The sequence below is a fragment of the Corvus cornix genome, chromosome 4 (genome assembly GCF_000738735.6).
Source record: "Corvus cornix cornix isolate S_Up_H32 chromosome 4, ASM73873v5, whole genome shotgun sequence".
Taxonomy (NCBI): domain Eukaryota; kingdom Metazoa; phylum Chordata; class Aves; order Passeriformes; family Corvidae; genus Corvus; species Corvus cornix.
In genome coordinates, this window is record NC_046334.1 from 62,282,726 (window position 1) to 62,299,573 (window position 16,848).

Sequence of the window (16,848 nt, forward strand, 5' to 3'; positions counted from 1 at the left end):
ATAATTACAGAAAAATGAGATGATCAGTGGCACTTTGAGTAGCTTGCAGAATGTGGAGAGAGAGAAAGCAGGAGGTCCACCAAGAAGGCAATTGCAGTAGTCCAAGCGTGAAATCATAAAAGAATAAACACTTTCCTTATAGGATCTGCTGAGGTTACAGCCTAAGGTTGTATCTGTGTCCATGAATTAGATAAAGCAATAAAAACTTGCATTCCCTCCATCAGTGGTTTTTTTTCTCAGACATCCTTTCTAGTTAACTCTTAGGTGACACAGTAGGTTCTGTCTAGCAATATTCGGTGATGTCCCCTTTCCATGTGCTTCTCACCTCTTGAGGTGTGGGTACCTTGGATGAAAGGATGCACTTAGCACACTGACAACCCATCCTCTGTATTTTTCAATCAATTTCTTCTTTTTAAATTCACCTTTCAGTATAGGAATAGTACAAGAGTGGCATGACAATTTACCTTTGTTTTAACTAGATTTTCAGCAGTTTGTGTCATCCAGGATTTTGAAAGATCAGTTGAAGAATTGGGTATGAAATTTGCAGTTTTCCTCACATTGTCAATTACTTTTCCCATAGGATTATAACAGAAAGCAGGGAAAGCAGCCATAGACTGTGATTCCTGGGCAGGAAGTGCTGCACAGGACTGTTGCAAGGTAGTATAACTGAAGGACTGCTTTGTTTCTTGAAGGAAAAGAAATCACTGTGAAAGGAAAATAGCTGTAAGGCTGAACTGGAAATCGGAAAGCATAAATTTTGAAAGGAAGGAACAAAGTTCAAGGCAGTACAAGGGTAATTTCACTTGCTAAGACCAGGATCTGTTAAGCTCTTGCCTCAGCAAAGTTGGCAACCAGCGATCTGAGCAGACAAACATCTTTATTAGTAACAGTTACCGCCAAGAGAAAAGTGAACTCTCCTTTGCTGAGTAAACTTTTGCTGTCCAACCGCTCTTTCCTTCACCTGACCCCTACAGTCTGCCCAAAATTAATCCCCCTGTCCTTGTGCACTGCACGCTTTGACTCTTTCCATGTTGCTTCTTATGGCTCAGCTGCTCCTACCCCACCCTGGGGTGGGGGACCCAGAGGTGAGCCTGTCCCCCAGCTCTCACCTCTGCCACCAAGGGCCACACATGCAACCACTGCCACCTCATAATGGAGAGCATGGAGTGGGAAAGAATTGAGGCACGGAAAGTGCCTTGCCTACATTCTCTGGAGTTTTGCGTTTGTCTATGGCACTGTATAAATGTTTTACTGTAATAATGTAGATGATAATTTTGCAGAAAGCTCCTGGCTTTACAGGAGATTAAGGATTTTCTAGAAGTTTTCACATAAAATAATTCTTTCTTTATTCCTTTTGACTCTGCTTCACTTCCATCCTTATTATCAGATAGGCATGTGAACTTTCCATGTGGCATAATGTGGGCTACCAAGCCTCATGTTGCCCTGATTTAAGGCAGGAGATGAAACATTCTGTACATTAAAGAGGCTTTTAAAAGAACCTATTGTGATCAGTTGCTGTGTTTTGCTGGCAATTCTGCCAGACTCTCTGCTTTGGAGTAATTTTTCAGTACCAAAAAAAAAAAAAGAGAACTATTCATGGGATGCTAAACAAAAATCTACTTTACTACATAGTTTAAATGAAAGTCTTTGAAAACAACATTGAGCTGTCATGGATAGGGAGCTTCACTTGGATTCTTTTGTGTTGAGATGTGTCACATGTACAAAAATACTTTAAATTTAACTAAACTATTACTATTTAATAACCCTCCTCTGTTCATATTAAAAATCTTTCCATTGCATTATTTTACTTCTATTCATGCATTTTTTTAATCTAAGTGCCACAGTCACGTTGTGCATATTGCCTAAAATGTGACTGCCATGATGAGTACTCAGTCTTGCTTTGTTACTCACACTTTCTTCAGTCTTTACTGGATTCTTATGAATTTGGTTTATATGACTCCTTGAGTTCTACAAAGTTGTTTTCTTGATTTCCTTTTTTTTCTTTTTTAAGACAATTCACCCCAAATTCATATTTTCTTGACATTTTGGTAGCTTTATTTTATATTCACTGTAATACCTTAGTATTTTTCCAGTAATAAGGTGACCAGAACTGGATACAGTATCCCAGTTAAGTACCAAGGCCATGAAGAGTTTACAAGCTTTCAGTCTCCATGACTTGATGTCATTTCTTACATAGCCCCAACATGCCTTTGTGCTGCCATATCCTATTGCAAACTCATGTCCCTTTATTCTCTTTCCTAAGCTTAGTTCAGTGTTGCTACTTCCTGATTTATTTCTTCTGTTTAGTATTAGTGTTAAATTATTTTCCCCAGCTGTGCATTTTTTTGTCTGAGGCATTTGGAGTGAAGAAGCTGGGAAAACTGAAAGCAAGCTGTAGCAATATCCATGCCTGAAATTCTTGGGAAATGAATGCAGAATGTTGATTCTCATGTTATTACTGTTGAATATTTAAGTGGTTCTGTAGGCATGGATAGACAAATTAATATAATCTACTATAATACACATGAGCTGTGTGCATGATAGGTACTAATTCCTATGTGAAATGCTGTAAATTATATCTGATCCTCTTTGTGCTATGCTATTTTTTTACCTAATTTTCATTTCTCTATTACTTATAGATTATTTTTTAGATTAGCTTTGTTAATGTTGTTTCAGTCTTCCTTTGACTCTTATCCAGATCTTGGAAAATCAGTCACTTCTTTTTTTTTCCTTTCCCTTTTTTTTCCTTTCAAGAAGCCATTTCCTGATAAAGTCAAAGCAGATTCCAGCTATTGCACGTTCAGGATTTTTTTCTCCACTAAGCTGGTTTGCACTGCAGTCAGAAGGCAGTGAGAAACCATCTTGGAGCAGTGGGATACAGCATGCTGATTAGTATTATGTTGGGAGATTACTGCTATTAAACATTCAGATGTTTCCCCTCCCCCCAGTATTAAACTATCCTGAACAACTTATTGTTTGTAAAATAGAAATTATGTAAAAAATTAATCATTGTGTATCTTATTTTCATACAGGATTTACAGATAATCAGTACAGATGAAAACCAGGTGTTTGTGGCTGTCCAGGAGTGGTACCAGACAGACACATACAACCTGTACCAGTCTGACCCACAAGGTGTTTACTACTCCATCTTGCTGGAGAATGTCCGGAGCACAAAGCAGCCAGAAGAGAATGTCCTGATAGATATTCTGGAGGTAGATCTTTATCTTTTCCTTTGTGTGGAGGGTTTTTTTGATTATGGGTATAATTCATTTTAAACAAATTTATTTTCACAGTTATATTTAATGTAAAAAATCTAGGATTTCTGTCTTATTTATAGCACATTGTTACTACTTACATGTTTCCCTCTTGCCCTACTAATGTGTTGTGTACTCTAACTATATTCTTGGGATGGGGTTCTATGGATGTGCAAATCCAAAACTTGCTAAGGTTTTTTTTAAGATGTTGAAAAGTGAAGCTGGAAGCACAATTTATTATTGAAGTAAGAAGTTATGCAGCTGTCTATGCACAGCTTTTTTCTTCTAGGTGACTCAGTGGTGCATTTCCTGACTTAGAGCAGGACATCTTTTAGCCAGTAGGGTTTTAAATAGTAATCCTGCAAGCCTTGTGCTAGGTTGTGTCAGCTCTGAAAGGCAAAGAGCCAACAAAATTAGATATTGGACAGCAAATCCACTTGCTTTCAGTATGGGTCTTGTGCGAGCAGCATCTTTTGTGAGACAAACTCTCCTGTAAACAAATCTGTCTTGTATTTTAACATCAGTGCACTTGGCAAAATAAAAGACTATAGTGTTTTGGAAGAGTATCACAGACTGTTATCAATTCCATTCCTGTTTAGGGAACAGAATTTCAATGTAATGAATTTCAATGTAATAAGGTGTACATTTGCTCTGGTCCTGTTCTTTCTGGCCATTATCACAACATTAAACTGACAGAACTTTGGTCTGACTCAGTTTGTCCCATTACACTGTAATTTGCTTGGTGTTAATTTAAAGAAAACCTAAAACTTTAAAGGTGCACCAGACTTCTTTGGCAAAGGCTTGTAGTAATTCTGGATACAAGGCACACAGTGACAGAGCTCTTAAATGGCTGTAATTAGACTTTTCTTGGTGGGGGAAAATGATAGTGTTTTCTTCCTCTTTATCTCCTCCATCTTTCTTTAGCTTTTTCTTTCTAAACGGCTCTAGTAAAACAGAAAGGTCTCTCATTACCAGTGATTATTTTCTAGACTCTACCTTTTTAGAAATGAGGCTTCCTAATGAGTGAAGCTACACATTGTGTGTAGACACGTTCCCACAGGGTGATTTATTGACAGCATTAGTTTGCAGCATTTTATTCTTGGTCACCCCTGTGGGATGCAAAGCTAAAAGGCAGTCAGGTGCAATCTCTACTCCTTGCATCACCTGTAGCATGTAATTTCAGATAAGTTGTACAGAGATGCTACCCCTGGCTGTCCTTTTGTCTACAAGAATTATTAACTTTATTCAGTTACACTGATTGTTTCATAATTTCCCAGTGTTACTGAGGGCATATTAGATAATGCAATCCTAGTTTATTGTGTGCTAGATCAATTTGTAGGGTTACATTAAAAAGGAAATGTAAGCATGATAAGGACAATACACATGGAGCCATACAATTCAATTTTTTAGGCTATTTTTGAAATTGAGTTGCTTTATAGGAGAGCACTGTCAGCTTCCAGATAGCTTGCACCATAAATAATTAGTGTTTATCTTGTTTACTAGAATGGGATCAAGTGCTCATAATGTGTGGGTTGTTTACTCAGTATAAAATTGCTAATAAATAAAACACATATTCCAGGCCTCAAGGATGGGATTTTTTTTGGTCTAATCTGGGGGGTTTTTTTGGGGCATTTTAATGCAAGTATCCCATCTTGGGAAGGGGAACCTTCAGTGCAGCACATAGACAGTCCTCAGTAGTGGAAAATTTCTCTTTCCCCCAGTGTATCATTCTGCTTAAAATTTGTACTGTTCATCTTCATTATCTTCTGCTGACTCCACTTCATCTTTTACTTGTACATCTGCTATAAATTCTTTAAAAGGTGTCTGCCTGTCTGTATTAATTTTATTTTATATGCTTTATCTTTTTCTGCATTGTATTTCTTCTCATGTTGCACATGTAAAAGGGAATAATTTCCAAATACTTGTTTAAAGAAGGGAAGGAAAAAAAAAAAAAGGTTAAGTACTAAATGGCTGTCCAAAAGGAGCATGCCCTTGAATTATGTGACAAGGAGCATGTGCCTGAAATTGTATCAAGTGCTGCCAGTGTGAAGGAGTCACAAATTTGACATAGGTGTATTTGCAGAATAGGCATACTAATGTAATCCTTCTACATTGGTTCCTGCTGTGACTCCTTATGTAGATAATAGCTACACAAGTTGCAATACACTTTCTTCATGCCTTTTTTCCCCAAACAAAAAATTATAGATATTTAAATTTCAGTCACAAACATGTATTACACAGCAGTAATTTCTGCATTTCAATGACTGCTGCTAATAAACACTGTGGGACCATCTGAACTGTGCTTCTTGCTACCAGCTAAACAGAATATTGTTGGGATGGAAAATCAGAAATGTAACAATTAGCAATTAATAAGTCACAGCAGAAAATCTCAGAAAATAAGTTTATAAGGTACAAAGTGCTTTTTTAAGAGTACTGGGGAACAACTATCCTCTGAACTGTTTAAGAAAATAGGTACTCTGAGAACTAAGCAAGAAGTTCAAAGAAAATCAACAGAAAGGTGCTTTGAATTTACTCATGTTCAGCTGTCTTGAGTGGCTGCTGGACTGTTCATCAGAGTAACTGAGCACTGCACAATGTTGAAAAGTCTTCTTTTCCATAGCAACTTATTGTTAATGGGAATCTTTTCCCTTCTTGATAGAAAGATACTTACCTCACAATTTTAGATTAGGGAACTAAGTCAAGGAGTAGAATGTACAGAAGAATTTGGGTGCCTTGGCATCACAGTCTAATCCAGAAGGTAGATTTGACACACTTCATTTCCAGTATTTACGGAGTCAGATGTGTGTAGGCCATGGGAAAATGAAATGGAAAATGCTACAGCGGGGGTGGGATGTTTTAAAGATGCCATTTTTTGCACACCATAATTTTGTATTAGTTACTGGATTTTAGGCTACTGCACCACTTCAAATACGATCTTTCTGAACTTGCTCTGAAGATAGGTGCCTGAAACCTATTTATTATTTCAAGCAGGGTTTATGCCTTTCATTCAAAATACAACTGCTGTGAAGTGCTGGTCGGCTTTTATCTTTTAAAGCAGCAGTGAGAGAAGTTAACTGAGGCACTGGAAGAAATGTTTTCATAACCTTTCAATGTTTGATAGATTCAAACACTTATGTCCCATATTCTAGAGAGGAGAAGTGACCCTAGAGCTTGGTTAGATTAGAGATGGGAATGGAAAAAAGTTTTATCCTGACTCCCATTTGATGATTATAGATGGAATGATTAAATATTCATTAAACGAGGAGGTGGGGAGGGGAAAGAGAGGAGGAACAAAAATATTCATGATGCAGCACTGGTTTTGCTGTCTGCAAATGAAGAGGGAAACCTCAGTTGCAGTCCCTGATCTAATTATTGTTTAAATATTTAATATTGTGTTCACTGGAAGAAAGACATGCACAGAAATTTTACCCCAAGTCTGCCTTCCCACGTAAATATTTGAAGTGCCAGACTTTTCATGGCTGAGCTGTCTCTCGAAGGTAGAATAGGTAAAAAAGCCCCAGCAATATTAAAATGCTTTGAAAGTGAAGAAAGCAGGCTCATCATTTCTTCCTGTCCTTTCCTTTTCTCACCTGCACTGCAAAGTAGTTGACTTTTATGGTATGTTTGACTTGGAGGTTGTTCTGAGCTTTCAGCATCCTGGATAAGTAACCCAACCACATACGCATAGGATTTAAGAAGAAGGGAGCTCATGAGAGAGCAGGGCATTTAAATGTCTACATGGAATTTTTTATATAAACTTAAATATATTTTGAAGTTCTAGGCTGTTACCATAACCAGAAGAACATTCTTATTCTCTGTAGATTTGGATCAGTTCCTTCCCATAATTATAAACAGTGAATATCCAACCTGTAGCCTGCTGGTAGGGATGCCTTCTTTTTACCTTCAATGCAGACTTTAGCTAAATGAATGTTAAATGGAGTTAATAACTGGCAGTTGGAAAAAGAAGGGAACAGTAAATATTTCAAATGAAAAATAAAAGTTCAGAAATGCATCATGTTATCAGGAGGCAAATACTCCTGATCAGTCAAAGAGCTGGCTGTCTTGTGCATTTATTTGTAGTGGACAGTTCAGTTTCATTAAGTGTCAGGACCCAAGGAGATGTGCAAGCTATACTGTGCTGGAAATGTGTATCAGTTTATATATATTGTCCAGAATTTTTCAAAAATTCAGGAAGTCTCATAAATGATGGCAAGGGAAACAACAGCACTCTTGAGGAAACCTTTGCTTTTAACAGAAGATCTTATCTCATGCCCTTGGGTGGAATATATGTTAATATGTTAATAACATAAATGTTAGGGCTAGAACTAAACATATTAAGGTATAATTACTGTCAGCTTGCTTCTAAAATTATACCCATTAACACTCTGAGTTGTAATAATTTTCTAATACGGATTTTTTTGAAAAAATAACAGCCCAAGAGAAGAGGATCTTTTTCTTCTTATTTTTTCTCCAGAGCTCAAACAGATGAAGGGTGGCTAACTGGAGTGTAGAAGAATTTCAGATGCTTGAGAGGGTGATTTGGCCCTCAATGTTTCTTCCTCAGATGATCTGCCTGTATTTATTTCCTGCAAAGGAAAATTGTGCTTCCCAATTCAGTGTTATTTTAAAGGACATGATATTGTATTGTGTTATTGTAACCTGTTTGTGTGATATTTATATGATATGGGCACAGGACTTCAGTGTAAAAGTTAGATGGTTGTTAAAAATTGCTTACATCATTTGTAGAATAGCATCTTAAAGATGTCCATATTTAAAGAAAATGCAGAGCTGTAATTTTAATGGTAAGGCCATGCTATCATAATTTTTGTATTTTTCTGTGAAAACTATTGTGTTTTGCTGTATTAAACATGTAATTTGATTAGCCTTATGACATGGAGAAAGCTGTATGTTCTTTTTAAATACATTTAGAAATAAAAATCAGTTTTTAATTTTCCTCGCCTTCCCCCTTTCTCCCTTTCCTCTTACCTTTTAGCCTTCGTCATATTTTTTTTAAGGTATCATCCACTTACCTTTCAGTTTCCAGGAGAAAATACCTGAGATACACAGTTCAGAGCCACAGAAGAGCAGCTAATCAGGGATAATCCTTGGTGAAAAAAATGTGTATGTGCTGGATATTAACTTTTCTTCTCTATGCTTCAGGTCAGAGGTGTAAAAGGAGTCTTTTTGGCCAACCAGAAAATTGATGGGAAAGTTACGACCCTGATAACCTACAACAAAGGCCGTGACTGGGATTTTCTAAACCCTCCAGACTTCGATATGAACGGCAAACCGACCAACTGCAAACCTGTAAGTGGCTCTTTTTGGTGCATCCTCACCTTAAAGTGTACAAACATTATCCGTATGGTAGGATGTGCAGTACTTCCAACGGCCTGGGAGCTTTGTGCTGAGTTTACCAGCCAAACTAGCAGGCAAATCTAGCATTGCATGAGCTGTGGTTTCACAGGCTATTAGTCCAGTCATCGTGTAGAGTGAGTAGTCAGAGCTTTCTGTTGCACTGCATTTCATATTTGAGATCACTTTGACACAAAGAGGACACATTTCTTGTGTGTCAACCACAATACCCAGTTCAGAATAATCATGACAACAGTCATTTGTGTCTGGATATATGGGGCACATCGTGAGTCAAATAGAGATTAACAATAATTTTTCTCTTTCCATCTTTCATATTTTTGTTTCATATTAAACCAATTTAACCCTCTGTTCCCTGTTAAAGGGAACCTGACAGTTACTTGAGAATAAATACCACAGTAACTTGCATAAAAAATTCCTTTCTTTTTGTAAGGTGATATTATTTCTGTTTGTTTAGATGTTCCAAGTGCCCATAGTATTTTGTTATTTGCAAGACTGTACTGAAAACTGTGTGTTTTTCTCAGTGACTGTCTGCTCCTGGGGACTCAGAGCTCTGCGTTGGGCAAAATAAATGCTTGTAGTTCTGCCACTGCCAGAGCTTTACTCCCTCTTCACACAGCAGAAGTGGAGGGCTGGAGCTGCTGGTTCCCTTTTGCAGCGTTCAAGACTGTGCAGCAAGGTTCCAGCCTGCAGGGCCTGGTGCAGATCAATCTGAGATGAGTGGAACAATCGCAGTGGCAGCAGCTGCTGGGGGTGCTGGCAGCTCCTGGTAAAGCTCCTGGTCACATTGCTGTGAACAATATGACCTTTGAGTGCCACTGCACAAAGGGCAAGAAGCAGTAAGTTGTTTAGCAAGGAGACATGATGTGTCCAAAAGTCATTATGCTATTTTTCATACCACATTTTTACTAAAAAAGACATTTAAGTCCAAACAGGTTTTTTTAATCATAATTTTACCGTTTACTGGGACAAACAAACATGCAATACTTGTTGCCGTTAGTTAACATTTTTAAGCAATTATTCTGTCAGAAGTGGGGTTTATATAATAATGCTGACTTCTTTGAGTCTGGAAATCTTTTTCTTGAGACAGTGGCACACTATTCAGTCTTCACCAGGTTTGGTTCCATGGGAAACAGCCATTCTTTTTCTTTATGAAGTCATACATTGCTGAAGCTGCTCCCTGTCTGGGCTTTCATTATTGTAGGAGCATAACTGGTAGCAGTGATTTTTAAAACCTGTTTTCTTCTCCTTCCTCCACAAGCCTGATTGTTACCTTCACCTCCATCTCCGGTGGGCAGACAATCCCTATGTGTCAGGCACAGTGCACACCAAGGACACTGCACCAGGGCTCATAATGGGGGCAGGTAAGCACATGACATTATTTTTTAAGACCTGAAATGTGGCAGGTGTTCTTTGTAGATCTAGTGTTTGGATTTGTAAGAACACCATGCTACAAACATTGCCAAAATAAGGCTTTCCTGCAGAATAATCCTTTATGAACCTTTTGATCAAACAATTCAATATAAGTTAATTGAAGGCCCGGAGTTGTGTCTTCTCAGACAGATCTATATCTGTCACCTGGATACATCATGGTTTTCTGTGTTGTGCAGTACCTCCTTCCCTGTTAGTGTGGTGTGGAGATGTGCTGGTGGCTGAAGAACGTCCTGCATCCTTTTTCTCTGCAAGTGATGTATAGGCCTCCCAGCATCATGAATAACTCAGAAAAACTGGTGGAAACTCAGCAAAACTGGTGGAAACAGTGGTCAATCCTTTGTTCTTTAAGCCTGGATACAGATAATTAGTCTTGTAATTTTTATTAATTCCTTTCTGCCTAAAGAGAGATGAATTGAAAGAGGCAAATGTGTCTCTGTGTTGGGAACAATGCTGGTTGTGGCTTCTCCATTGTAACACACATATGGAGTCATGTCACTATGAAGTGGAATTTAATAAAGGAAATTCCATTGCAGTGTTGAGCACTCATCAAGAAAACTATTCACATAACTCAATTTTGCTTTGTAACTTTGTGATCCATCTATTAATTTAATTTAATCTTCTGTTTCTTTGTTTCAAATTTGTCTGATTGTAAACTATTCTAAGAGCTTTTTAAAATTGTATTGTTTTATTCTTATGGATAATGTTTAGGTGAAATGCACACATGTATGCTTCTCTTTTCATAAAAGTGTATCTCTTTTTAATGAATAATGGCTTCTCCTTTATCTTACACTAGTCTCTGACAAACAGCTTATTAAGTTGGAAGTTTCCTGAGAATGTCAAGGGGAGAATTATAGGTGTTTAAAGAGAATGACAGCTGCCAGTACTGGCAATCTTCAATTTAACTGAAGACTTCAAGTTTCTCCGTAGTGCAAAGGGAATTTAAAGCATTTTACTGGAGACAAACCTACTTGGTGAAATGCTGCTATGTTTTTATTGATACAAATGAGACTTAGAATTTATGCAGTGCCCTTGTAGATAGATTTCTAATATGTGTTCAGGTCAAACTTTATGAATTCAAATGTTTCAAAAAATATCTTCCATTTCAAATGTCTTCTTTTTTTTACATAAAAGCACTCCAAATGTAGGTTCTTAATTTTAGCTTTGTCATATCATGCCTGAATGGCTTCCAGTAACAAATTAAGCAGTGAGATTTAATTAGCCCATTATTCCTATTTCATTTTTCTTTATCTTTGCACTATAATCTGATGTGTTGAACAGATATTTGTTCAGATGTTGGGTTCTTTTCTTTTGATTGGCGTTTGTAGATGTTTTTTCAGTGCACTGTTCTCTGAGATGACATTAGAGAGGGCAGGTTGTAGAAGAGTATTTTGCTCTTAATTCCTTTCTAGAATGGGGTGGCATTTTATAACCATGACACTGTCTTACTCTGCCAGGTAGAGAACCTGTCAGCAGCTTTCCTCAGCATGGTCAGGAGGGGGTGGTTTTGATAACATCCAGACATCATGAAGAGCTGAACTAATATGTTAAATTTGACTTGCTTGTGGAGCAACCAATAATGTAATAGGAATGGTAGGAGGCACCCTTGCTCAGTCACAAGCCACTTTGCTTTTAGCTGCCTAAAGAGCTGGGAGGGATGGTGTGAAAGTGAGAGAAATTTTCCCACGAGTATTGCAGTGTGTCCTTTTTCTGGTAGAAGGTCATGTAGATGAAAACAGAGCAAAGGGATCTGGTTTGGAGCCTGAAAAATCTTATAGAGCAACTGCATCCCCTAGCCAACAGATGACCTGAATCAACTCTGACTTTGACTTGCATTTACATTATTTGGAAGCCCAGGTCATCTGGATTCAGTGCATATGTTGAGTCTTCTCTGGCAAACCTGATACCCTCTTAAACTTACATTTCTTATCAGAAATACTTTACATAGAGTGAGCTTGAGTTTCCTTTGGCCTGATCCTTGAAACTGATAATCCTATACAAATCAACATAAGTAGTACATACAGGAATCAGATTATTTGGGCCACATCACACAGTATTGGAATTTTACTGTTAGATTTAGGGAGAGCACATCTTCTGGAAATGACTGAAGGTGATAAAGATCCGTGAATGTCAGTTGATCACAGCATGTCTAGGAACCATCAGTGCCTTGTGCTGTAAAAAGCAAAATCATTCTGAGGGTGAAATAGGTAAATAATTGCCAACAGAGAAAGGGAAATACTAATACTCTGGCAAAATGATGAACAGTGACATTAATAATAAGACTGTGTAAAATTCTGATAATCAATTTTCAGGACCAGTGAGCATGTGCTAAGAAGGCCTCCTTGGCAGTTGATGGAAAGAGAGAATATTTACAAGAAAACCCCCATTAGCTAAAAAAAATAAAGGACAGTAAAGAATATGATTTTTTTTTCCTGAAATTGTAACCTCGGGGTGGAAACAAGTGATGCAAACAAGTCAATAAGAACTGGAAATATGATTTTTAAGAATAAGAACCCTATTGATCAAAAAGCAAAAACCAATCCCTTTAATGTGGATTTTGGCTTCTTTCTAAGAAGTTTGTACAACACAGCTGCTTGTGGTAATGGAAAAGCTATTCTGTGACTTAAGTACAGTTTTGATATGGAAAATGCTGGAAAAATCAGAGATCAGAGACTACTTAATACTGTTTTAATTTTAAAAAAGGAATCATTAAATGGTGGTCAGCATTGACACTTAGAAAACTGGGAAAATACAGTAATAGGATGCTAAAATTGCATCTTTTTAAACTCATATTTACAAATAAAAATTCTACTCTGTTAAAGTTGCATAACTAGATCTCAGGAATGCATATTTTTAGCTAATGTCTATATATAAATTGTTCAGATGGAATATTAAATTTTATAGCTGCATACAAAAATGGTATTTTAAATAACTGCTTTGCTCTCTAAGAAATGCAATAGGATTTTGCATTTACATTTGATTCTTGTGCATTTTAATCTTGGCAACAACTTCTATTTCTCACAACATCAGCTATGAAATGTGTGTCAATTGATGTGTAAATTTTTAGTATAAACTTGCTAAGGACTTTTCTATGAAAAATGTTTAGAGATGTGTAGCTTTTTCAGGTGCTAGTTTACAATAATTGCCTGCTTAGCTTCCAATCCAGGTGGCAAATCAAGCAAGCAGTAAATTCTGCACATTCACACAAATTGAGGAAGCACTGGAAAAGTTCTGTTTACTTTTTTTCATATTAGGGCCAAATATAATTGCATACATTGTGATGAATTTCTGTCATTTTTCACAGAAGTAGCATGCTAGGATGCCTCTATTAAAAAGGATAAGGGAATGGGGAGATGGTTGAGCATTTCCCATTACATTTTGGAGTGAACATCCTGAAATTCCTTTAAATTTTTCTCATGTTCCTCAATTCTGATTCCCCACTACGTCATCTGAACACATCTTCAGCTTGCCAGTTGTCAGGGGGATTTAAATACAAATTTAAATATGTAAGTTTGTTCTACATTGTGACTACAAGCTTACAAACCATGACATTTTAACTTATTGTGCATGGCCTGAAACCATGTTACAGCTGTATTAATTACCAGTAATCCCGGCAAGGCACTTCTCTCTTTTTGGAATAGGTGTCTGCCTGTATGATAAATTTAAGTGACTGAAAAAGATTTTCCATATTAGAAGGATTATCTAAGCATTGCACATGGGGCTTATTTCTTCTTACTGTAAACATGTCCAAAGCCATATATAAAAATATGGGTTAACACAGCAATAAGTAGCACTTAGAACATGTAAATTGATAGTAAATTTTAAATGAAGTAATCTTTCATACTTGTTGTGACCCAGTAAGAACCTACCAAAATGCCTGACTCTTGAGATCTGCATTAAGAGCTGTGTTTTTCATAGCTTTACCACCTTTCACGAGAACTTGGCTGGCCCCCAGACAGCACTGAAATACATTGCTTTCTTTCACATCCCTGGGCTACCAGCTGCTAAACTGTCATGTGCAGAGATACAGTAAGCTTGCAGGACTATGCTGAACAGTATAGTGCCTCTGTATTCTAGTTTTTGGTAGTGCCACCCCTGCAAGGATGGAACACGTGATTTTATGCAGTTACTTAAAATCAGCCTTTACTCAGGACAAGTGAAAAAGCAAAAGAGGATTTAGTGTATCCCAAAATATGGTTTGACAAGGTTTCTAAGAATGCAAGTAATGGAAATGAAAAATGACTGTCCTTAATCAAAAATTCAAAAATGCAGGCCAAAATGTTTCCTTTTGCTTCCTGAATAGAAGCAGTGTCAGAACCTAACAGCAGAGCCATACTGACTCAGGCTGACAGTCCATCTAGCACAATCGCCTGTCTATATTGGTGACAAAAAGCTTTGGGGGAGTGCTTAAGGACAATTCAGGTGTATATGGTGCCCCAGGCATTGGTTTGGAGAAGACACACACATGAGAGTCATTTAGGTACCAAAAGAATATGAAATATTGTTAATTTTTTCCAACAAAATATTGTAAGACAAACTTGTGAAACTTTTGTATTACAAACAAAACTTCATGAAACTGGGTGGAAAACAGTCATGTGTCAGAGGAGTTTTTGACCAAAAGTCATGTTAGACTTGTATAAATGGTACTGGCTAATATAGCCTTGGCATGGTTTAAGTCCAGCCATCAACTAAGCAGTACACAGCTGCTTGCTCACTTCCTATCCAGGAGGATGAGGGGAAGGGAATTGGGAGGGTTAAGGTGAAGAAACTCATGGATTGAGGTAAGAGCAGCTTAATAATGGAAGTAAAATAATAATAATAAATTGTAATTAAAAGGAAAAGGACAAAGAGAGAGAAATCCCAAGAAAGAGAAGTGGTGCAAATGAAAACAGTTGCTCAACTCCAATCACCTGGTGCCCAGCCTGTCCCTGGGCAGTGGCCCTGCACCAGCCTCTCCCCCAGTTTATTGCTGAGCATGGTGACGTATAGCCTGGAATATCCCCACGTCAGCTGGGGTCAGCTGTCTCAGCTGTGCCCATTTCCACTTCCTTGTGCACCCCCAGCCTCCTCTCTGGTGGCGAGGGTTGAGGAGCAGAAAAGGCCTTGACTCTGTGTAAGCACTGCCCAGCAGTAATGAAAACATCCTTGTATTATCATCGACACCCTTTTCAGTACAAGTCCAGAACACAGCCCTGTACCAGGTGCTGTGAAGAAAATTAACTCTGCCACAGCCCAAACCAGCACATGCCTGCAGCTGATTATCCATTCCAGCTGCAGTAACTTTTTCAGTATGAACCCGAGTTGCCTTCAGTGTACTACATTACATTTACTTGTTCCCCCAGATGCATCTAACACAGAGCCACTAAAATGGTAGAAGAGTTTTTGTGCTGTAGTGGCACACCTGAGGAGTTACTGCAGATATTTACAGCTGTAATAAGAAGCACAGATTTTGGTGTGGCAAACCAGGCAAAGAGCACACAGATATTTGGGGGCTGTGGTCCAGTCTAAACACTTCAGAATGTGGTGGGAATGGTACTTAAACATTTTTGGCTTCCAGTCTTGGGCTGAGCATAATTGTTTATTTCTCACCTTTTTGTGTCACTTGATCACAGTGCCAGCTGTGCTCATATGTGATTGGCCTCCACACTTACCACAAATATGTTTTATAATTCTCCTCAGATATGTCATGGAAAGGTTCAGGATGTCTCAGTTCTACTTTGAGTGCTGCTGTGGCTTTGCAGTTGTTTGTTTGCAGTGTTATTAATGTCAGGATTTTTTGCATTTCATTTGATGCAAATTGGAGCTGTTGTAAAGGGGGTTATGGGGTGCCATTACATGCACTGTGTTTAGTTAGCTGGCTTATCCAGTAACACAACACACTGCAAGGTACCTAGAGCCTAAAATTACGCAATTTATTTTAAATCTCAAAACTGACAAAATTCTCCAAATCTTTGAAGTTAATTTTTTATTAATCTATTGAAAAATAAAATTAAAACAATGTAACTTTTTAACTAAAGAAAACATGACTCTTGCATGACGTGTTAAATAGAAAGGTTTGCTAATAAAAGCGTAGGGAGTTGTGGGTGTTGTTCACTTAGATCTTTGAAGGACTTGGTTTTATTCCAGTTCTACTTTTTTCAAGCTAACAGCTTTCAGAGTGGCTTATCTGTGACTTATTAAACTCATCATGCATCCCTATGTGTTCCTGTGGAAATTTCCATCTGCCTGTCACCTCTCAGATTTGGCTGCATGGGTGCTTCCCACTGCACTTTGCAGGAGCCTGCCTGTCCCCCCTTTCCTTCTTTTGGCCTCACCTCCTTTTTCTTTCTGAATCCACCTAAGCTGTTTTTCAGCCAGCCATGGTCTGCAGTACCCACAGAACAAACTCTAACTGCACTGAAAAGTTTTATCCTTCCTTACAGAAAGGTGTTTACCTTTTTTGTCTGCTTGAAGACCTGATTTTGCAAAGTTTGTGAATTTATGTCATATAACTCTGTGTTACATAAAATCTGGAAGTAATGAAAATTGCAGCCTTCATGAATGACACAATTAAACATTGTGTCAACCATCAGCAGGTCCTGCATGCACCACTTCTGGGCTTCCACCCTTGGCCTATGGACAGACAATTTTCAAAGGTCAAACATCACTGGAGTCCTTTTTCCCAAAGCAGTGTCCCAGATTCTGTTCCTGTTGGCATCAATTGTGGTTTAGGCAGAATGACAAGTCTCTGGAATTTTAACTGAGCTCATCAACTCCTTTTTCTCTTTTACCAAGAAAAGATAGTAAAGGTAAA

General features: G+C 37.9%; 1 protein-coding gene across 6 annotated transcripts in view; it reads left to right on the forward strand.

The window, feature by feature from the left end:
• Positions 1-16,848, forward strand: part of SORCS2 (sortilin related VPS10 domain containing receptor 2) — a 544,237-nt gene that overhangs the window by 459,140 nt on the left and 68,249 nt on the right. For all 6 annotated transcript variants that reach the window (XM_039550615.1, XM_039550614.1, XM_039550616.1 and 3 more), the window contains 3 exons: positions 3,033-3,212; positions 8,415-8,561; positions 9,886-9,988. In XM_039550615.1, the coding sequence (XP_039406549.1) occupies positions 3,033-3,212; positions 8,415-8,561; positions 9,886-9,988 (430 nt within the window). The remainder of the gene's footprint in view (positions 1-3,032; positions 3,213-8,414; positions 8,562-9,885; positions 9,989-16,848) is intronic.